At 41.1% G+C, this 24,028-nt stretch overlaps 1 protein-coding gene across 11 annotated transcripts; it reads right to left on the bottom strand.

The window, feature by feature from the left end:
• Nucleotides 1-15,328: 15,328 nt before the first annotated feature.
• LOC127300480 (uncharacterized) lies at nt 15,329-23,536 on the bottom strand. 11 transcript variants are annotated; one of them, XM_071820138.1, is made up of 12 exons: nt 23,314-23,536; nt 23,051-23,142; nt 22,614-22,678; nt 22,415-22,528; nt 21,853-22,007; nt 21,646-21,704; nt 21,438-21,542; nt 20,897-21,014; nt 19,060-19,241; nt 17,986-18,143; nt 17,414-17,557; nt 15,329-15,968 (listed from the first exon to the last, which is right to left on the bottom strand). In XM_071820138.1, exons 9-12 carry the CDS (start codon nt 19,070-19,072, stop codon nt 15,588-15,590), a joined length of 696 nt encoding a protein of 231 aa, XP_071676239.1. In that variant the 5' UTR covers nt 19,073-19,241; nt 20,897-21,014; nt 21,438-21,542; nt 21,646-21,704; nt 21,853-22,007; nt 22,415-22,528; nt 22,614-22,678; nt 23,051-23,142; nt 23,314-23,536; the 3' UTR covers nt 15,329-15,587. The 11 variants fall into 11 exon arrangements, with proteins under 11 accessions (XP_071676239.1, XP_071676240.1, XP_071676237.1 ...); XM_071820139.1 differs by having other exon boundaries at nt 23,051-23,146; XM_071820136.1 differs by having other exon boundaries at nt 23,298-23,536.
• Between the last annotated feature and the right edge of the window lie 492 nt (nt 23,537-24,028).

A 24,028-nucleotide genomic window follows, 5' to 3' on the forward strand; every position in this document is an offset into this window, starting at 1 on the left:
ATATCTGAGTGTGTTGTTTGCAGAAAAATGATTTGATTATTTGTACTTTTGAAGAAACAGAAATCTTGGTTGTTGAAATTATATTAAAAAGACAAACATATATTCATTTATGATATAGTACCTTCACCATATAGTCTTCTGGCAGTTAAATACCATCAGGTATAATACGAGGCATTTTCTTCATTTGTTTCACAGATTATAGGTACTTATTGTATCTGATTCTTGCATGTTCATGGAGAGCATCCCATGGATATTCTCATACCTCTGTAAATGAACATTGCCTACCTTGTATGTTACGTTCAAATAATTCTATGCTTGTGCAATATATGTCTCGGAATTTCCTTTTTGCATGTGTGCTCTGGTTATCTCTTCTGAAGATTACTGTCCGGGCACCTCCGTTTATATCCTGCTATGTGAAATAGCTGGTTCCGGTTTTCTCATGTTACACACTTACACTGCTGACCTTTTGGAAAATCATGGTTTTCTTCTTCGTTCTATAGCACAACGACAAATATTGAATTTTTTGGTGGGGCTCCTGGTCAGGTGATTTTTCCCTGTAAGACCGCGACACCTGGCGTCGACTGTTGAAGGTATGATTTCTCGTTCTGGTTTGCATATCTGAGTGTTGTATGCAGAAAAATGATTTGATTATTTGTACTTTTGAAGAATCAGAAATCTTGGTTGTTGAAATTCTATTAAAAAGACAAGCATATATTCATTTATGATATAGTACCTTCAACATATAGTCTTCTGGCAGTTAAATACCATCAGGTATAATACGAGGCATTTTCTTCATTTGGTTCACAGATTATAGGTACTTATTGTATCTGATTCTTGCGTGTTCATGGAGAGCATCCGATGGATATTCTCATACCTCTGCATTAGTTTCTTAATATTGGTTTTAGCTAACAGTTCAAGTATGAGCTGACATGCATTTGGTGTGACAGAATTTGATGTTGTCCCTTGTCTTGTGTTTAACCCTTTTTAAATTTGGATACAACTCTATGATATGTACCTACAGCTGTTAGATCATATTTTATAGAGCCATCTCGAGAATCTTTGGTATTAGTAAGGTCACGTGTGATGATTTAATATAAGTTTGTCTATTAGATCCAACATTTGAATATTTGCTCATGCGCTAATTTCTAATATAAGTTGTTTATCATCATATTGACATGCTTTACTCTACTGACACCTTCGTCTAAAGGTGGATACCTCCTTTTTACTAATAACTTATTGTTTGTGTTTTTTGAATACGGATTTCATTAGTTGTTCCTATTTTCAAAGCTAATTGAGTGGCATGGTTGTAGTTTGGTGGTACTTTCTATGGAAACCTTAATTATGTACTCATAAGCATAAAGTTGAGGTGATATTAGTTACCAGATCGTCAAATAGTCAATTTTAGCATCAGGATTCATCTTTGCTCGGTTTTGCATCATGGAATAACTATTTTTCTAAATATGAGAATTGGCTTATTAGATTTACATGTAATTAACAAGTATGTAGTGTTCAACATGGCCACAAAATTAAAATGAAGCTCTTCTGATGTAGTACTCAAAATAAATACATGCACTAAGCTCATTAAGGTATCACAGGGGAGAACAGCCTATCTATAGTCTTTAAAGTTCGTATCTTTGTTGCGTAGCTTCAGTGCCAGGATACTCATATTGAAATGTCCATCCTTCGATCATTCCAGGTTATAGAATGATGTGCAGGTTCAGGTTTATATAGTAGTTTAAGCGATGGTTATGAACTCCCTTATATTTCACTATGTGGTGTGTGATGTGGCACCCAGCCGCTGAGTCTGGATATGCTTTGTTAGTGGCAGCCCTATTTTTCTTTATTTTCTCGTTATGAAAGAAGTGGCTCCGTTCTTTGTAAGAGAACAACACTGGTAGAACCAAATTTTCGCTTCACTGTCTGTTGGTTATTGCTTGTTGCATGACCTTATCAGGACAGTATTGCTTGCTGTTGTTCAAAACAAACAGCTTCAGTTTCTTTTATATCTCTAAAACCTATAGTCACTTTATGCTTCTTTTTGCTGGGACTTTGGTTTGTAAGGGGAAAGATTTTAAAGAGCTACCAGGGCATTATTAGGAACCATACGGAGGATTTTGCTACATACATCCAGCAGAGAGGCTATGATCTTCATGATTCAACCTACGGAAAGTTTGCTTCTATGTTTGCAATAAAATTTGCATGAAACCTGAAAAGATTTGTCTCTAAAGAGGTGAACCATTCTAACATCTATTTGCACATGATCCCAGATGCTCGAGGATGCCAATTTCCATAGTGTCATCGCCCAAGACCGCACCGACCAGGTTATCCACTTTCTCGTAAATTGCTTCGAGAAATGTACAAATTTCTTCAGAGGCTACATGATCATCGTTGTCTACGTTGTTTCAGTTCCTGGGGTTCCTGGAGAGGTAGCCGCCTTTAACCGAGAAGACCAAAGAGGCTTTCTGGGTACCTAGGTTAACGTTTTGAACCCTATTTATTTTGTGCCTTTTCTTTTCATCATCTCTGGTTACTCACTACATCCACATATGTTCCATCACTGGGAGGCTACGACGACATCGTAAAGGGCTTGAGCTTGAAGCTAGAGCAGAGCTGCTTGAGTGATCCACTGCTTGAGGTGATATTGCGAGCATCATCATGGTTTATTAATAGGAATATATTGTTGTGGCATTGCAGTGGCGTATTGGTAATTGATAGTGCTGATTCCGGATACATGTAAACTCCTTATAAATACTTTAATTTATACCGTGAATATATTGTTGTGGTGCTGCAGTCGTGTATATATGTGTCACATGTTACTATTTCTAAGACAAGGCTTATGATTTCAATATGTATGGCTTTAATGTTTGCGCCTGGGCTGAATGGGTCATCTTCCTGTGCAAATAAAAATATCGAGCCTATTTACATGTAAATAAAAATATAGCATTATATTTAAATTAGTCTTTACCAGAATACCTTTGCTGCCACTACTATTTACTGAGTAAGAGAAATGGTTGAATGTATGTATATAAAATCGACATATGTTTTGTTACTTTGCTTGATAAATGTTTGGTGCCATTGAGTTTTTCTTAATACTATAATAAACTAAAACTTATGAGTTAAATTCTAATTTAATTCTGCCATTTGCGCGATAGCGCAACCGGTCATCTAGTGGATATAAAGAAAGAACTTCTTGGGAGATAACCCATGTGTTTATTTTGCTACAGTAATTTTGTTTTATATTTGTGTCTTGGAAGTTGTTACTACTGAAGCAACCTCTACTTATCTTACTTTATTGCATTGTTGTGCCAAGTGAAGTCTTTGATAGAAAGGTTGATACTAGATTTGGATTACTGCGCAGAAACAGATTTCTTGTTGTCACGAATCTGGGTTGAATTCTCTGTAGGTAACTCAGAAAATTCTGCCAATTTACGTGAGTGATCCTCAGATATGTACTCAACTTTCATTCAATTTGAGCATTTTCATCTGAGCAAGTCTGGCGCCTCTTAGAAATTCGTCTTTACGGACTGTTCTGTTTTGACAGATTCTGCCTTTTATTTCGCATTGCCTCTTTTGCTATGTAGAATGGATTTCTTTGTTCCATTAACTTTCAGAAGCTTTGGGCAATGTCCAGAAGTGTTAAGAATGATTGTGTCACCTCTCAACATCTGAATTTTTGATTATGCACTAACCCTCTAATGAGTTTGTTTTGAGTTTGGTGTGGAGGAAGTTTTCAAGGATCAAGAGAGGAGGATGATACAATATGATCAAGGAGAGTGAAAGCTCTAAGCTTGGGGATGCCCCGGTGGTTCATCCCTGAATATTTCAAGAAGACTCAAGCATCTAAGATTGGGGATGCCCAAGGCATCCCCTTCTTCATCGACAAAATTATCAGGTCACTTCTCTTGAAACTATATTTTTATTCCATCACATCTTATGTACTTTACTTGGAGCGTCTGTTTGTTTTTGTTTTTGTTTTTGTTTGAATAAATGCTTGTGTGGGAGAGAGACACGCTCCGCCGGTTCATATGAACACATGTGTTCTTAGCTTTTAATGTTCACGGCGAAGGTTGAAACTGCTTCGTTAATTGTTATATGGTTGGAAACAGAAAATGCTACATGTGGTAATTGGTATGATGTCTTGAATAACTTGATACTTGGCAATTGTTGTACTCATGATTAAGCTCTTGCATCATATACTTTGCACCTATTAGTGAAGAAATACATAGAGCTGGTTAAAATTTGGTTTGCATGATTGGTCTCTCTAAGGTCTAGATATTTTCTAGTAAGGTGTTTGAGCAACAAGGAAGACAGTGTAGAGTCTTATAATGCTTGCAATATGTTCTTATGTAAGTTTTGCTGTACTAGTTCATACTTGTGTTTGCTTCAAACAACCTTGCTAGCCTAAGCCTTGTATTGAGAGGGATTACTTCTCGTGCATCCAAATCCTTGAGCCAATAACTATGCCACTTGTGTCCACCATACCTACCTAATACATGGTATTTCTCTGCTATTCCAAAGTAAATTGCTTGAGTGCTATCTTTAAACACTTCAAAAGTTATTACCTCTTATTTGTGTCAATGTTTTATAGCTCATGAGGAAGTATGTGGTGTTTATCTTTCAATCTTGTTGGGCAACTTTCACCAATGGACTAGTGGCTTCATCCGCTTATCCAATAATTTTGCAAAAAGAGCTGGCAATGGGATTCCCAGTCCCAAATTAATTAACCTTCATAATTTTACAAAAATAGACACTCCTCCATGGTATGTGATTGTTGGACGGCACCCGAGGATTCGGTTAGCCATGGCTTGAGAAAGCAAAGGTGGGGAGGAGTGTCATCTAAATAAAACTAAAATAAAAAGGCACTCCTTCATGGTATGAGATTGTTGGCAGGCACCCGAGGATTCGGTTAGCCATGGTTTGTGAAAGTAAAGGTTGGAAGGAGTGCCACCCAAAAATAAAAATGTTTCATGGGAGCCGCTCTTTGAAGGTTTGTCTGGCAAGGGGGGTTAGAGTGCCCATTACCATTCGTTGACAACAACAAACACCTCTCAAAATTTTACTTTTATGGTCTCTTCTTGTTTTCAAAATCAAAGCTCTAGCATAAATATAGCAATCGATGCTTCCCTCTTCGAAGGGCCTTTCTTCTACTTTTATGTTGAGTCAGTTTACCCATTTCCTTCTGTCTTAGAAGCAAACACTTGTGTTAACTGTGCATTGATTCTTACATACTTGCATGTTTGCATTCATCATATTACTTTATGTTGACAATATCCAAGAGATATATATGTTACAAGTTGAAAACAACCGCTGAAACTTAATCTTCCTTTGTGTTGCTTCAATGCATTTACTATGAATCTATTGCTTCATGAGTTAACTCTTATGCAAGACTTATTGATGCTTGTCTTGAAAGTACTATTCATGAAAAGTCTTTGCTATATGATTCAGTTGTTTAATCATTGTCTTTACCATTGCCTCGAATCGCTGCATTCATCTCATATGCTTTACAATAGTATGATTAAGATCATGTTGGTGGCATGTCACTTCAGAAATTATCTTTGTTATCGTTTACCTACTCGAGGACGAGTAGGAACTAAGCTTGGGGATGCTGATACGTCTCCAACGTATCTATAATTTCTGATGTTCCATGCTTGTTTTATGACAATACCTACATGTTTTGTTCACACTTTATGATGATTTTATGCGTTTTCCGGAACTAACCTATTGACGAGATGCCGAAGTGCCAGTTCCTGTTTTCTGCTGTTTTTGGTTTCAGAAATCCTAGCAAGGAAATATTCTCAGAATTGGACGAAATCAACGCCCAGCATCTTAGAATTCCACGAAGCTTCCAGAACACCCGAGAGGGACCAGAGGGGGGCCACACGGCCACCAGATGACAGGGCCCCGCGGCCAGAGGGGGGGCCGCCCGCCCTATGGTGTCACCGCCTCGTCAGCCCTCCGACTCCGTCTCTTCGCCTATTTAAAGGTCCCTGACCTAAATCTTCGATACGGAAAAGCCACGGTACGAGAAACCTTCCAGAGCCGCCGCCATCACGAAGCCTAGATCTGGGGCGACAGGAGTCTCTGTTCCGGCACGCCGCCGGGACGGGGAAGTGCCCCCGGAAGGCATCTCCATCGACACCACCGCCATCTTCTTCACCGCTGCTGTCTCCCATGAGGAGAGAGTAGTTCTCCATCGAGGCTAAGGGCTGTACCGGTAGCTATGAGGTTAATCTCTCTCCTATGTACTTCAATACAATAATCTCATGAGCTGCCTTACATGATTGAGATTCATATGATGAGCTTGTAATCTAGATGTCGTTATGCTATTCAAGTGGATTTTACTTATGTGATCTCCGGAGACTCCTTGTCCCACGTGTGTAAAGGTGACAGTGTGTGCACCGTGTGGGTCTCTTAGGCTATATTTCACAGAATACTTATTCACTGTTATGAATAGCATAGTGAAGTGCTTATTTATATCCCTTTATGATTGCAATGTGCTTTGTATCACTATTTATCTATGTGCTACTCTAGTGATGTTATTAAAGTACTCTATTCCTCCTTCATGATGTAATGGTGACAGTGTGTGCATCATGTAGTACTTGGCGTAGTTTATGATTATGATCTCTTGTAGATTATGAAGTTAACTATTACTATGATGGTATTAATGTGATCTATTCCTCCTTTCATAGTATGAAGGTGACAGTGTGCATGCTATGTTAGTACTTGGTATAGTTGTGTTGATCTATCATGCACTCTAAGGTTATTTAAATATGAATATCGAATATTGTGGAGCTTGTTAACTCCGGCATTGAGGGTTCTTGTAGCCCTACACAATTAGTGGTGTTCATCATCCAACAATAGAGTGTAGAGTGGTTTTATTATGTGATCAATGTTGAGAGTGTCCACTAGTGAAAGTATAATCCCTAGGCCTTGTTCCCAAATACTGCAATCATCGCTTGTTTACTGTTTTACTGCATCTCTACTGCCTGCAATATTCCCACCATCAACCAGACGCCAGTTGTAGCATCAAGTATTTTCTGGCGCCGTTACTACTGCTTATATTCATTCATACCACCTGTATTTCACTATCTCTTCGCTGAACTAGTGCACCTATACATCTGACAAGTGTATTAGGTGTGTTGGGGACACAAGAGACTTCTTGCTTTGTGGTTGCAGGGTTGCATGAGAGGGATATCTTTGACCTCTTCCTCCCTGAGTTCGATAAACCTTGGGTGATCCACTTAAGGGAAAGCTTGCTGCTGTTCTACAAACCTCTGCTCTTGGAGGCCCAACACTGTCTACAGGAAAAGAAGCGTGAGTAGACATCAATACACCTGAAGATTTTTATCTTCATTGAACCTTGGCCACTGCATAGCTTCAATTGGTTTGTCTTGCTGCTCCCCCTGCACATGTTCTTGCACTGCATCTAATAAACACACATCATCGTGCAAATCTTGTGTAGGTAAAACTCCAACTATTATCTCCTTTGATGTTGTGATCTGATTCTCCTCTTCCTTGACCCCCGTGGTTTTGAGTTCAAATCAGAAGCATCACTTCTAAACATGTCAGGAAACACGTTGGAAAGGTCAGTTGGATCTCCATAAAATGATTCGTTCTCCCTGAACGTTACATCCATACTAATAAATATTCTTTTTCAGCAGGACACCAACACTTATAACCCTTTTGTTTGCCTGAATAACCAACAAATATACATTTTAAAGCTCTAGGATCTAATTTACCAACTGAAGGTCTGTAGTCCTTCACAAAGTATATACACCCAAACACCTTCGGAGGCACCACAAATGAGTTCTTACTGGTTAGACATTCTATTGGAGTTCTATGTTCAAGTACCCTCATTGGCATCCTGTTTATCAAATAAGCTGATGTCATTACAGACTCACTCCATAGATATTTAGGAACATTCATTGCAAACATTAGGCTTCTCGTAACATCTAAAAGATGCATGTTCTTTCTTTCAGCCAAGCCGTTTTGTTCGAAAGTACTTGAGCATGTAGTTTGATGAATAATTCCAAAGCTAGATAAGTATTCATCAAACTCTCTATTCATATACTCTGTACCATTATCAGTACGGAATATTTTCACACAAGCATTATACTGAGTCATAATCAAATTATGGAAATCTCTGAAGCATTCGAACACATCACTCTTATGTCTTAATACATAAAACCAGGTGGTCCTTGTGCAACAGTCAATAAAAGTAACAAAATACCGATAGCCATTGATCGATCTCACACCACTTGGCCCCCATACATCAGAGTGAATAGTATGCAGCGGTTGAGTACTTCTATTATCTGAGGGCGTATAAGAACTCCGAGTGTGCTTCCCAAAATCGCATGCATCACATACCAAACTATTCTTATCAATCCTATTATAGAGATTAGGATAGAGCTGACCAAGTGTTGCAAAGGAGATATGGCCTAGTCGACGATGTTGGAGCAGAAACTCGTTTAGAGGAGAAGATGATGACAGAACAGCAGCTACTGTAGGTGAAATATCCTTATCAAGGTAGTACAACCCATCATGCATGCTCCCCATCCCAAGCCTTCTTCCAGTCCCATGCTCCTGAAACAAACACCATGGTGGGAAGAACAAAGCAACACAATTCAACTCATTTGTAATGCAGTTGATAGACAAAAGATTAATTGGAAACGAGGGCACATGCAACATAGAAGATAAAGATATATTAGGGCTGCACACAACTGTCCCAAAACCTGTGATATATTGTGTCGATCTGTTAGCAAGTTTTACTGTTTCCATCTTTGAATTATGGAAATATTTCAAGAAATTCTTGGAAGATCCAACCATGTGGTGTGATGCGCCAGAATAGATTAACCATGGTGCATCATTGCAATTATGTTTATTAGGGATATTACCACAGATCTCAATAGAGGCAGTAGCAGCTTTGTACAACTATTTATCGCCCCATTCCATCCCTTTGAATTGCTTCCACTTTTCTAGCTCAACAGCAGTCATCTCAACTTGTATAATTTTCGATGCATCCTCGATAGTGGCTGAAACATTTGCCCTTCCAGCTGGTCTTGTTCCTTGGCCACGCCGCCACCACTATGGCCTTGAGGGAGACGTCCATGACTACGGCCTCTCTAGACCTGACCTCGTCCACGACCCCCTCCAAAAGTTCACGACACGAGGCTTTAAGATGTCCTAGCTGGCCACACTCAAAACAGTTCCTATCATATGCAGGTACTCCTGGCTTTTGGAAGCTAGGATTTCTAGTGGCAAATAGAGCTGAATGTCTCTGCCATCCCCTGAGTGGCCGGCACAATTCCATCTAGCTTCAGCCGGGTTTCTTCACTAATGATCGCAGAAATAGCCTGCTCCAAACTAGGAAGCTCCCACTGCCATAAAGTGTTGCCCTTCTGTTTTCATATTTAAGATTGAGTCCATTTAGAAAATCCCTAACACGCCTCCTTTCGGTCCATTTGCTGAATTCTTCAACACATTTTCCACACTCCAATCCAACGGGATCATAATAATCTAAATCACTCCATAGAAGTTTCAGCCCAGACACATATTCTACCACCGTCTTCTCACCTTGACTCAACTCTTGTAGCTCTTTCTGAATTCTACATGCCAACATCTCATTTCCTACTCCTGAGTATGTGCCTTTCAACAGTCTCCAAATCTCTGCAACATCCTTGATCCTTCCAACCTGTTTAGCAATTTGTGGCGATACCGGCTCTTACCAAGGCATTCGTCATCTTCCGCCTCCGACCCTCTCTGGAATTTTCATCAGCAGGTTTCTCAATTGTTTTTAATATGTAACCTTCAAGCTTCCTTGAGACAAGTATTGTCTCAGCATGCTCTGACCAGTTGGCATAGCTTTCTGCACCTTTCAACTTCACACTAGGCGTCTGCAGAGGATGAACTTCTTCCTCCATCTCATTCTCTGACTTTGAGCTTTCCCTTTGCTTTCGAATTGCATCAAACATAACTTTGTATTTCTCATCCATTGCCTACATAATAGCTGCAAGTTCCTTCACTGTAACCACCGAAGCATCCTCCTTTCCTGTCATCTCCAGTACTACAACCTCATTGCAGGTTCACAAAGAAACTCTACCAAAAAATTAGACCACAGCACCACACCTCCAGAAATTGAAGGCAGTAGTAACACACGAACCAGCAATTCTTCTTCTCTCCACTCTAGCCTCCAGGGTAGCAGCAGCCACGGCTCCTCTTCAGATGTCCTACTACACGTGATCTCCTCCCAGATCTCAGCACAGCTCTGCCACCTCCAAGAGACCAGGACACAACTCCACCTAGCCCCTTTCTTCTGTGCTCCAGGCCACCACACTACCAGCGCCCCTTCTTCTCCTTTCCGATCCAACGGCTGCAGCACCTCCTTCTCTCCACTTCTCCTTGAAGGGAGCTCCAGCACAGGTGAAAGAACATGGAGCCCCCATGTGTGGTTTTGGTAATTGATGACAATCCCTATGGACTAATGGTTGTATTGATAATCAATCTTAGGACATCTCCATAGCCATATGTTAGTCTCAAGGTTGCGAGATGAAGAATATCGAGTACAATGAAGAATACGGATGAAGACGGTGTCGGAGAGAGACGAAGACGGTGTAGAAGATGAAGAGGGATGAAGACATCGTAGAAGATGGATGAAGACGGTGTCGTGCGTAGAAGATGGATGAAGACGGTGGCGTGTGTAGAAGATGGATGAAGACGGTGGTGTGTATGTTGGAAGAAGATGGTGGCATGTACAATGATGAAGAGGGTGAAGATGGAGCTTGCCAACTTGAGTAGAATGCGCAAGGACAAGGTTTGTGCTCGATAGGATAGTGGGTCGCATCATCGGAGAGAGAGCTCAAACCTTGCATGCATTGCATCGTGCTTCTTGGTTGTTCTTGGTTCTTATCCATGAGATATTTTAGATCTTGTGTTCATTCTCATGACAAGCTCTAGCTCATCGGAAACAGATTCCGGATGCATCGCATGTTGCATGTTCGAGGGTGATGATTTTCCAGTGGTTAACCCTAACCCGAGCCACACTTGGGCTCGGTCGGTCACACCGACCCCTTCTCCTTCACTCGCTCGCAACCCAAACCCTCGCTCCCGCGACGCCCGCGTCGCCGCCGTCTTCGCCCGATTGTTCCGGCCATCTCCGGCCATCGCCGCCGGCGAGGTATGGCGCATCTGAACCGCCGTTCAATGGTGCTTCAGATCCACCGCGGCAATTTGTGAAGCGCCGCCTGCTCGCCTCGCCCCCTTCGTCTCTGGTCGCCTGGCGTGGAGTGTCGTGGCGATCTCATCGCAGCCGATGCTCCAGATGCCGTGGCGCAGCCGTGCTTAGTCGTGGTGGTGATGGTGCTGTGGCGCCGCCGTGGCTTGGCCTGGCCTGGCGCCGCCGCGCCCCGCCGTGTGCCGCCGTGGCCGCCATGGCGCTCTTCGCTCCGCCTCACTGGTGAGTACCATCGCCTCCTCCTCTCCCTCTCTGTTCTGCTCTCTTCTCTCCTCCTCCTCTTCTGCGTCTTGCTCAGCCACTGGCTTGCATCCCCATGTGGAGATGCTCGCCATGCCGATGCTCTGCTGCTGTGCCTTGCTAGCCTGCCCATGAGCTGCTGTGCTATGTTGCTATGCTGTTATGCTGCTGTTGTGTATCTGCTGGCCTTGGCCATTGTTGCCATGACCATGCCAGGCTTGTGTTACTGTTGTGTGCGGCCCTGCCATGCTTCTGTGCAAGATTCCCTAGGCTCAGTGCTTGCCTATGCTTGCAATTCTTGTTTAATTCTATCTCTGTGCCTCTGTTCTTGTTATTATACTTGCTAAATACTCAAGTGTATTCATTTATGCTGCCATGGCTTGATGATTGTGTATAATGCTTGCAAATTTGCAAGTGCCAGAGCTATTATGTGTTATAACTTGTGCTTGATTTCATAAGTATGCTCAATTGAGCATTGCTGTTGGCTTAACAATATTATTCAGTGATAAGTGATATGTGATTTACTTGTGTACCTTAATCCAGTGGTTCATCAAGCCTTTGATGTGCTTCTGGATACAATCATTAAGTCATTTATTCAGTTATCTGTTTATTCAGTTATGGTTGGGTTGGATTTCTTCAGTAGCTGGTTAATTGCTGCTGCTGTGCTTGGCTATGGCAATCTGTAGCAAGAGCTAGCATGCTCTGATGATCAATTGATCAACAGTTGCTTGTGAGAAATTGGTGTGCTCCTCTCTGTGACTAACTGGTGCTCATCCAGTACTGTGTGTGCATCATACAGGCTTGGCCTGTGTGTGATGGTGCTTGCCCAAGCATCAGTGGATGCTTGCAATGATCCATTGGATCATCTGCAAGGCTCTGTGCATCAATTGCTTGTCTGTTTCATTTATCTGTTTATCTTGCCTTAATAAATGGATGAATGATGTGAACTGTGGTTCAGTGATGATCATTTCAATTAGATTTGCTAGGGCTAGCTGGATGACAACTTCTGGTTGGTACACTAGCCCTCTACTGAACCCAAATGGGTGATGATGCAGTGGTTTCAAGTTTTGGCTTAGGGTTGAGGTGGCCCTGGCAGCACTTGTGATGTTGTCATGGGTGGCTCCCCTCTCTGTGGCTTGCTATGGTTGGTGATTGTTTGCTGGAATTGGATACTTGCTCACTGGCTTGTTCCAATACTGGACTTCCAGTGGCTTTTGATGTTGACAAACACAAATAGGCACAGTTTGCCTATCTGTCTGATGGTATAGCTAAACTATTAGGTGCTTGTGAATTTGGTTGGCTATATAGGACTGAATCCATGCTGGATTTCTCTGGTTGTGTCACTGTGTTGACACAACCAGTGTTCCCTTGGTAGTTTTCCTTCTAGCCTTTGTTTGATTTGCTGGCACCAAATGGTTTTGCAACCAAGTGATGATATACCCAGGATTTCATATCCTTTTTGGTCCTGTGATGCATGTGCATGCTTAATTATGAGCAAAACAGGGTTTTGCTCAGGTTGATCTTGTTTATACCTTACTCCAGCTCCTAGATTGTTTGTTGGTGTAGAGTATTTCCTCAGCGTTGAGCTTATGCTTGCCCTGCTCCTCCTTGCAATCCTATGGTGCTTGATTCAGTACTGTGGTGGTTTTGGACAGGTTGAACAGCAGTGCTGTTCTTCCTGTTCTTGTGTTCTTGGTTCCTGGTGACTTACCCAGCTGCTTGTCGATGGAAATGGCTAGGGTTTAGTGTGGAGGCTTTTATACCATCCTTTCTTTGCTCTCCTGGTCGACAGCTTGGCCTGGCAACACTTGGTGACTCACTGGCTGGTGTGTGTGTGTTGTGCTGCATGCACCCATGGTGACTAGCTGTTGGGCATGCACACTAGCTGTGTGAGCAGCTAGTGTGTGTGTGTGTGTACCAGGTGCTTGGTACCTGGCTTAGTACTTGGCTGTGAGAAGATCAGCTCGGCAGAGCTTGATCATATCTTCTCAATTTAACCATTTCCTTTCTAACCTGCCAAGTGGCAATGCCACTTGGCATAACCTGTGATTTGCTTTGTTGTGTGCAGGGAATCAAGATGATGATCAAGTGAAGATCAAGATCATCAGGCTCAAGTATCTAATGAAGATTAGCTTGTAGTTTAGGATAGATCATTGAATTGTAATTTTCTTTCTTTTTTTTGCCAATTCTTGTAATGTATTGTAATATTCTATAATTCATAATCTGAATATTGTAAAGACAATGTATCTTGTGTGTTTATTAATAAAGCTCCCATTTTTCTCTAATGAGCTTTACTTATTATTTGTATTGTTCATATTCTTTATTAATTATAATTTGCTTAATGAATTACCTCACATTTGAATTATGAGATATTCATGTGATATTTAAATTTGAATTGCAAATGTAACTTAGGTTTGAATTCAATCATACAACTTAAGTTGTGATGCAATATCCCTCCTATCTTCTCAAAACCCTAACTTAGTTGAATAAGAAACAAGTTTATCGCACTCTCGAAACCCTAACCCTGTAAGGTGTCGAGAGAGAAACTTGTCCCCCTTCGATGCAGTTTTGTTTTAAAATGCGAAATTTCCCTAGAATTTACGATGCAATGCACATCCCTTTCTAAGTCTACCCCTCGATCGTCTCTAAACCTGGGACATTACAGTAAACCACACATAATTTACAGAATGGTAAAGAAAACTTCTTGATATTTATATCACAAAGAAGAAAAAAACATTTTCGAACCACATGAAATGTAGTTTTTTAAAACAAATATATTAGTCAAGCAAGCCGTCTTATTAAAAACCTTCCAGCCCCTGGAAGGAAAAGAGTGCGTCTACAGTTTTGTGAACAAAGTCACATCTCTGATTACATAAGATAAAATAAAATCTGGAGTATCTCCCTCCCAACTACGATTTTCACTAGAACTATAAGCAAATCTAGCCAATTCATGCGCCACTTGATTTGCCTCCCTATAGTGGCAATGCTGGAAGTGACTCACTATCATGTTACTAGCCTTGAGAAAAAAATCTGCTAGATTGGCCGAATAAGGGCTATGAATCTATATCTCGCCATTACAAGCTTGGATGATCTCCAAAGAATCAGATTCCACGTAGCAAGAACAACACCCAAGACATTCTGGGAACTTCGGTCCTTTTAAAAGTGTGGTTACTTCAGTTCTTGCCACACTTAGCAAATTATCTAGGGGACAAAACATTCCCCCCAAAACCTCTCCTTTATTATTTTGAAGAACCATGCCCGCTGGTCCAGACACATCATTATGATAAGAAGCATCAATATTCAGCTTAAGAAAGCTTCGTAGTGGTTTGAACCATTTAATTTCCTTTTCAGCAGATTTTGTCTTGGCAGCCATAAAGTTTGCAGTTAACGCCTTAACAGCAAAAGCAGAATTTTTTGGAGGGCTAACACTTTCTCCTTTTACCTTCTTCCACCATATGTACCAGCCACCAACTTCTATAATTCCATGCAAGATTACATGATCCAGTTTTTGAATTTTCTTGTTTGAGAATCGAAGAATGTGTTCAAGAATAATGGAACCCCATCTGTCAGCTATCAATGCATGCTCGATTTCGCTCAACAAACCCAACTCCCTCCAAACTTCTTTTGCTCTTACACAACCGAACAAAAGATGACTGATGTCCTATGGCCCCTTCATACAAATCGTACATTGAGGCCCAACCTTGATGTGTCGCCCTGCCAAGATGGCCATTATGGCGGGAGAATGAGAATCTAAAGCTTTTGGCGTCCATGGCTTCATGCTGTGAAGGATTCTAAAGTCTCATAACATATATGTAACACAAAGCAAACAAATGAAAGTAGAACCAAATGCAAGCATCATAACCATCTGAATGGTCACTTTCCAATTACTGACTTCCAATTACAGTAGACAAAAGGAGATTCCACTACAGCTTTAATACAAGTAGTACTATAGCAGTTCTGTGATTGCTTCAGACTTTATATTGAAAATAAGTTGGTGCTCACGCAGAAAAACAAATCACTTCTTCTTGCCTATGGATGATTCCGCTACAGCTCTAATGCAAGTAGTACTATAGCAGAACATATTAAAAATAAGTTGGTTCTCACACAGAAGAACAAATCACTTCTTGCCCATGGATTTTGGAAGTTCCAGTGGCTTCCGGAACACGTCAGGAATCATCACAGCTTCATGGTGAAGATCCTCAATCTGCTGAATCACATTTTGAAGCTGTGCTGCAATCAGCTCGATCTCTTCCTGGCATGACTTGAGATCACCTCTTAGCTGGGAGGGGTTACGAAACTGTTGAGGAACTTGAACATTGGAGCACTTGGCAATCTTCAGTACTTGGGCTAGTCCAAACAGCATTACCATAAGGAATAAGCAACGACGTCGCTTCCGGCCCATGGCGCGGATTAACACACATGCATGAGCATTCAGTGCATTAATCTCAGGACCCTGCCTATTCAGTCTATGAGGTACTCGGTAATTGATCTTTGTTTCCTGCAAAGAAAAGTGACCCAAAGCATTATTTAGATATTGCTACGTGTCAAAGATTAATAGGCAGAACAGAATACATTGAACAGTTTTCGCTGGTAAGGGGACATGGTCATTAAAATATGGAATACTGTTCATTATAAATGTTCGATGCAGGCAAAATGTACTATTTAAATGTACAAGAAAGAAAAAACTGCAGCAATCATAAAACATTAATACACATCTCAGAACAAGAAGTAAAGCAGACAAATGTACAAAACAGAGCATAAGCGAATACAGAAATTAACCAAAGGCATCACTTCAATCACAGAACTATATTAGCAATATTCTCATCTTATTGTCTACTTCTTTAGACTAATCAAAGTTCAAGACAAACAATACAGTGATCGAAATCAATCAAAGTTCAAGATAAAACAATACAAACCACTGCTATTCAGAAATCAGAACCAAATAACAGCAAGTTTATGACTATAAATATTAGCAGCAGGACATCTAATGACAGTGCAGGAAGGAATGTAGAGGCTTCGAGCCAGTCCAGAGCATAAGCGAATACAGAAATTAACCAAAGGTATCACTTCAATCACAGAACTATATTAGCAATATTCTCATCTTATTGTCTACTTCTTTAGACTAATCAAAGTTCAAGACAAACAATACAGTGATCAAAATCAATCAAAGTTCAAGACAAAACAATACAAACCACTGCTATTCAGAAATCAGAACCAAATAACAGCAAGTTTATGACTATAAATATTAGCAGCAGGACATCTAATGACAGTGCAGGAAGGAATGTAGAGGCTTCGAGCCAGTCCATAGCTCACTACACATACAATGAGCAAGTCCAAATTCAGTTGGGAATCATATGGTTTATGATGCAAAATCCTACTTGAATGAAGCACAATGACTATTTTGATTTTATCAAACAAAGCATGGTCATTAGAATATGAAATGGTGTGCTTCTTGGTGGCCAAAGAAAATTATAGTGCTACATAACCTTCAATACAAGAAATATCTGCAAAATGGGCAGCAAAACACAACAGCCTGTATTCTATTCAGAGCAAGCAAGCCTATTTTGTATGATCAAATATCGTGTTGCGTAAATCATGTAACACTACACACCTATACTTGTGTTTTTTTGTTTGTTTCAAGAACTACATATGCCAGGGATTTTGTTTCATGATTTGCATTATACACCTATACTATGCATTGCCACTTTGCCAGCATGTTTGATCAATACATGAGGATCAAAGAAAGGAAGCATAGAGAGACATCAGATCAGGAGTAGCCCGCTATAAATCAACTTAGAACATACTAGCTCTACTATGAGAACAGAAATAACATTCTAAATTATGACATAAATCAGGGTTTTATACTTAAACTTACAATACCACAGAACCAGGCCAAAGGCTAGAATGAAATGCGTATATGCACAAACTGAGGAAAATTTATACTTCTTTGGCGAAGCCCAATGATTCCATAAGGTTGACAAACATAAGCTCCTTCTCTTCAAATGTGATGTTCCTGTTGAGTGGCGAGTTGAGGTTGTTTTTCTTCCAGTCCTCAGACCTGTTACCCACATTCACCTTCTTTGATCCCTGGATTCAATGTAATAAATCACAAGAAAAAATCGACATCAGATTGGTTCATAATTTATAATGCACATAATAGGTCTCTGAAGTCACATCCTACCACTTTCAATGTAACTATCAAAAAACATATCTGCTTTTTATAGAAGGGTTCAAAATTAAAGTTCGACCCTTTTAGTGTACTCCTTAGTCCAGTAAGAATCGGAAGAGTAAAGCCAGCTAAATCAACATGATAAACAGGAACTATATTAAATAGCTTGGTTTGGGAAGAATGCCTCGGCATATTGGACCAGAGAGAAATCGCTAGTTGTACAACTCTACGGTTTCCAGAACCGAATCGCGAGCACAAAGATGAGGCCGACCAGATCTATGAGCAGAATCAGTCGCCTAGTTCTACAGGTTAGAGGAGGAACGGTTCGTGGGAAGCAGGCGCTTACCCACAGAAAACGAACGTCTGGGACGTCCCCCTCGCCGCCGTCACCACCGCCTCCGCCTGCTCCAGCTCCGCCGCCGCCTGCTCCAGCTCCAACGCCCTCAGGATTGTCCATGTTTCTTGGTCTACGTCTCGTTCGCTTCTGGGCTTGTGGCTGCAGATCTGTGGGGGCGGCCGGCCGTTAGGGTTCGGGCTCAAGGCAGGAGGAGGAAGAACGAGATCGGTGTCCAATTGTATAATTTTATATATTCTATAGGGCTGTGGTGTGTGTTGGCTGTGAACTCGTGCGACGGTGTTGAGCTCACCCTATAATTCGTGGGCTGCAAATCCTGTTCAGTTCAGTGGCTAAGTTAAGAAAGCCTACATGATTTCCCAAATCAGTTTTTTTCTAAAGCTGCAATTGAAATTTATATGACAATTTCACATGGCTATACTTTATATAAAAAATGTCATCATCCATTCTAGTGTAACATACTTTCTCTACATCTTAGACTCAGCGACGTAGGGCTAATGCACATTGTAAAAGGGGGTGCCGTTTTGGAGATCGGGCTACATGGAGCCTGTTTTTCCGAAATAATCGAAAATGCCATTTCGTACTTTCAAAAAAAAAATCTAGAAATAGACAATGATCTACTCTACCAACTGCGCAAAAAAGCAATACGGAAGACTAAGCATTTTGGGATGTGCAAAATTCGCGAAATTGTGGATCCGAAAATAGTGAATAGTACAGATTTTGAAACCTCCAACATTTGTCAGAATTTTTTTATTTTTGTGTAGCCTAAATACAACATTGCATAGTGATAGAGTACATCATTGACTACATCTAGAAAAAAAATCAGAATTTTTTAAAACTTTAAATATTGAATTCGAATTTTGAAAGAAAAAAAAAAAGAGGAGCCATGTAGCAGTGTAAAGGGACACTAAACTTGAATACTACTGCTGTTCTATAGGTGGAGAGCGGCAAAAAGGGAAAATAGAAGACTAGTTGAGTTTTAAGAGGAACAGATTGAAAGATGCTACAAAAATCTATTCACACAATTATGCAGTGTAAATGAGTAGGAAATTGTAATGTTATTACCTGAACTTTTCATGCTCGTGATGTCAATTTTTCATAGTTGGATTGTCGTCCATCAACACCCCTTTAACATAGCCTCACGGGCCAGCTCCATAATCACAAGCATGAGATCATTTTTTTGGGCACCGATACACAATTACCCCGGTAAGCTCAACACGGCATCGCGTATATGCATCTAGATATACCTGAACAAGAGAGGACATGTAAATAGTTGGAAAGGATTAAGCTAGATTTGAAAACTCAAAATATATGAATCTAAGCTAGAGATACGGGTGGACAAAAAAGAAAACCTCGTCACTGCTGTAAGCAATAAATTTACTACTCCATAACGAAAACAGACCTCTAGGAAATAATGGTATCGGAATCTTTTACAACATATTGATTTTTCTATTTGCATTTGCAACAGAGAAAAATAATATTCATGTGGCAAAATATTTGTTCACACAATACAAAATAATTGTTCACGAGGTTAAAAATGTTCATGCAGTAATCATGGGTGACATCATATAAATTATGTTAATTCTCAGTAAAATGAGCTCCATTTCTTACTTTAGCATGCCCGATGCCCTTCAACCATAAAAAGATTTTAAGGAACCAATCATGTTTCCTAATTCCACTTCCCCTCAACCAATCACGATGTGGAAGCCATGTTTGCATGCTTACACTAGAGCTATATGATACTATTTGCTTGCATGAAAGAAAGAGCATCATCCTAAGAGAGGGTACGCTTCTACCTCATCCGAAAAATTACCCACCTCAAGTAGTCCAAGGGTAACGGTTCATAATTTTCCCAATGAATTGAAATAGGCAAATGCTAGCCATCGGCCGGCCAGTTTATGATGCAAAAAAAAATCATCAACGATGCAAAATAATTCCAAATGTAATAACTTTTTTATTCAGTCGGCCGGTTTAAGATGCAAAAAATCCGTCAACGATGCAAAATAATTCCAAATGTAATATCCTTTTTATTCGGCCGGCCGGTTTATGATGCAAAAAAGTCCGTCAACGATGCAAAATAATTCCAAATATAACATCTTTTTTATGTATGTAGCATTTAAAATGCGATATAGTTTTGCAACATTTCTACATTGATGCGATCTCTCCATAGCATACATGACAAAGTTATCGTAGCACTTTCTTATGTGTACACACCAAATACTATGCACACATGCAGCAAATTGCAACGCCGTATGTAACATCGACAAAAAAGCCCAAAAGTTGACCTTCGTCGGCCACAAATCCACCACGCCGGAGGTCAATCAGAGATAGGGTAAAATCTCGGACAAGGTCGGTCAGGGCAGAAACGGGCTGTACCTAGTGACTATCGAGAGGATAATAAGGAGAAGAAATTCGCTTGTTTCCGTAGAAGGCGGTCCACTAGTGGGCCAAGGTGTACGTTGTCCTGTGCTTGGTACATCGCGAGCGAGATTAGCTGTATTAAAATAATAAGCAAAATACTATATTTTCTCTCTCCAAACAAAGTATAGAGAGCATGGCTCCTACATACCGGGTTAGGTCTCAAGACGCCAGCCAAACTACTTCACTATAAGGCGGTCTGCTTGCACACCCAAACGACATTTGTCAAACGTGAGGCTACATCAACACCTTTACCCAACAAACAAAGTTTTCCATGATGAGAAAATTCTCTTTCTAGACTCAGCAGTTCAACAATTCAGCTTCAAAGAAATATCACTAATTACCTACCGATAGGCTATTGTTTAAACCCTCTCGTTTAAACCCTCTCTTTGAGTAAAATATAATGTGAGGAGTGAGGACACCATCATATGTAGAAATAAGATGAAGGATAAAAGGTGCACAGTACGACATGAAGGAAACGTACCGGAAAACCATGATGCCTAGCGTTCTTGTGCAAAAGGTTGTCTCCAATTTGGTCAACACCAACTACACCCCAACCAGCAGGACGTAGCCACACCATTATCTCCAACCGGTAGATTGATCTAGAAAAGCAAAGACATACAAGATACAGTTAGAACAAAACCTCGATTATAAAGTGTAAAGTGATAGGTACAAAGTAGAAGGTACTCCATATTATCTTTATGGCAAGGATCACGATACTGTAAAATCATCATTGCTACACGTTTCTAACAGTAGGGAGTACTGTATTAAGTATGTTATTTAATAAGGAAAGTAATATGGAAATGTATGGCTGGCATATTGTAGGGTGCTAGAATATCACATCATATTTTCGTTCACAAAAAGAAACACAACCCCCATGTTTTGCTCACTAAAGAAAAGAAACAAAAAAAGGAACATATCAACAATACTATTGTGTGGTTGGGTTGCCGATCTTCTACACAGGTATCCCACAAACGCTCCCTATGCTTCCTATAGGGCCTCACAGATGGCCGTACTCCTTGCACCTGCTGCTGCGGCCAGCCGGTGAGGCGAGCTGCGAACGAAGATGTAGTGAAGGTCTCGCGGGTCGTCTTATTCCATCCAGCCCTATCCATAGTATTCGCTTGCATCTAGCGAAAACAAGGGGCATAGAAACAGCATAAAAATTCATTTCAATGGGCAAAAAGGAGCAGAGAGAACATAATATATCTCATGAATCAGCCATTCACTCACCTAGAGAACCAAGATTTTTCATTGTTGAGATTCTCGGTTAACTTGTCACTAACCTCCATCTACACAAAGACATAGAGTCAGGCACGGTGACACAACCATCATGGTAGTCTTCGAATGTCGTCGGTTATTGTCGATCTCGCCATCAAAGTTTTCTTTCTAGACTCGCCGCTTGAACAATTCAGCTAAAAGGGATATTTCAATAGTTACCTATAAATATAGTGTAAACTTCTTTTTGAGTAAAATATACATGCCAGCAATCTTGGGAGAAATCGTGCCATAAGACCATGATAGCTTTACTTCTGTACCCTAACCGGCAGGGCGATATGTGTAGCCACAGCATTAGCTCCAACCGGTAGATCGACCTAGAAAAGCGAAGACAAGTATACAGAACAAAACTTTGATTATAAAGTGTAAAGAGATATAGGTGCAAATTAGAAGGTACTCCATATTATATTTACAGAAGGATCAAGATGCACCAAAATCAATATGGGTATACGTTTCTAAAAATAGGAAATATATATTATGTTAAGTATGCTATTTAATAAGTTGAAGTAATATGGAAATATATGGCTGGCATATTGTAGGGGTGCTCGAATATCACATAATATTTTCGTTCACGGAAAGAAACTAACCCGCTTGTTTTGCTCACTCCAAGAAAAAAAAAAAGCATATCCTGATTTTTTTTGGGGGGGGGGGGGGGGGGGGGGTGCGGATCTTCTACATGGGTATCCCAGAAACACGCCCTATGCTCCCTGCTGTAGGGCCTCACCGATGGCCGGGCTCCTTGCACCTGCTGCGGCCGGCCAGCGAGGCGTGCCAGGACCGGACAGGAAAGAGTTGAAGTCCCACGGGTCATCTTCTTCCATCCATCGAGAGCTTCCATCTGGCGAAAACAAAGGGCATATCAAGAGGAACACCATGAATACTCGTTTCAATGGGCAAAAAAGGAGCTGAGAGAAGACAGTTACCTAGAGAGTTCATCGTCGGTTAAGGTGTCCAAACTCAAGCATCAAGGATCATTCCTAAACTGCATCTGGCGAAAACAAGAAGGATAGGGAAAACAAGTCGCATGTCAGAAGAAACAAACCCAGGGACTCCAAGCAGGCAACGGATTTATCAGAAGAAATAAATCCACAACCGCATCAGAGGATCCATAGATGTGGTGGTTAAAGATTGAAAAATCAACGAAAACATCGAGTATGCTGAGTCCCGGAGAGAAACCATCTCTGTTCGATTAAAAAGCCTAGGAGAAACCTAAAGAGGATACGCGGTAGCAGATTGAAAAACCGAAGCTGTAGATCAAAAGCAGATCTACCGGCCAGAAGAAAGACTCGTGTTCATCGGCAAAAAAAGTGCAGAGAAACTGGGAAACGCCTGCACCGACGACCGACGACGGTTGACTCACCTCCAAAACTTCGGCAGTTCATCGTTTGAAGAGATCCTTGATTCATACTCCCTGTAAACATGCAGGGGCTTGCCGAGCACCAAGGGAAAGGCCTGCCTATGCAAGTGAAGAGGAATTAGGAAGAAATTCACCAGGCGGTGGGTAGCTGGGAAGGCAGGAGAAGAATCAATGCCCTATATTGATTGCGTCGATCGGACAGTCTGATTCAAGCACAGAGACAACTAATACAGAGAAGCGGGTTGCCTACGTCGACCACCACATACGTGCCGGCTTCGTACATGTCTCCGGCTGGCACGCCCGCGGCCAAGTAGGTTTCGTCGATGAAGATCCATCGCCGGAGGCAGAGCGAGAGGATGAGGGTAGAGGGAGAGATGGGGGACGAGGAGAACCGGGATGGAGGACTTGGTAACAAACGCGAGTACGAGATCCGCGTGTGGGTTTCGTGGACGGCAGCGGCTGGGAGCGGGCCAGGGAAGCGTGGACCCGCGCGATCAGTGGTTGTTGTGGAGTCGACGTAATAAAGGGCCAATGTACGATTCAGACGCGATTGAGAATATAGACGTGTCCAACATGTATTTGCGCGTGGCACGCTTCCAATTGGCCGCACAAATTAAGGGCAGTATGTACAGCCACTTCAGTTCGTGCTCCTCGTTTCTCGACTGCTGAACCAGAAATTTTTATGTTCGTGATTCTTCATCCACCAATGCAGAAAATCTTCTAATTTTTCATCCGGGCGGATCTCCACTGATGAGAACTATCAAACCCTGAAGTGATGGCTTCCTTGTCCTTCTTCCTCTGACCCTCTTCCATTGATTTGCTAATCTGAAGAAAGTCACCACAAATACTAAATACTCCCTCTGTTCCTAAATAACCTGTTTAACTTTTCCTACCCACGGAGACCTCGACACACACTAAAAAGTGAACATAAATACTAATGTATCTAAATAAACTTGAGCAACTTATTTTTGGAACGAAAGG

Source organism: Lolium perenne, chromosome 5 (genome assembly GCF_019359855.2).
Source record: "Lolium perenne isolate Kyuss_39 chromosome 5, Kyuss_2.0, whole genome shotgun sequence".
Lineage (NCBI taxonomy): Eukaryota > Viridiplantae > Streptophyta > Magnoliopsida > Poales > Poaceae > Lolium > Lolium perenne.

What these genes read in the sequence shown, in the direction of transcription:
- LOC127300480 (XM_071820138.1), bottom strand. An exon ending in CAGACGTTCGTTTTCTGTGG is followed by an intron (nt 17,558 to 17,985) that starts GTAAGCGCCTGC and finishes CATTGAATCCAG; the next exon opens with GGATCAAAGAAGGTGAATGT. An exon ending in CATTGGGCTTCGCCAAAGAA is followed by an intron (nt 15,969 to 17,413) that starts GTATAAATTTTC and finishes TTTTCTTTGCAG; the next exon opens with GAAACAAAGATCAATTACCG.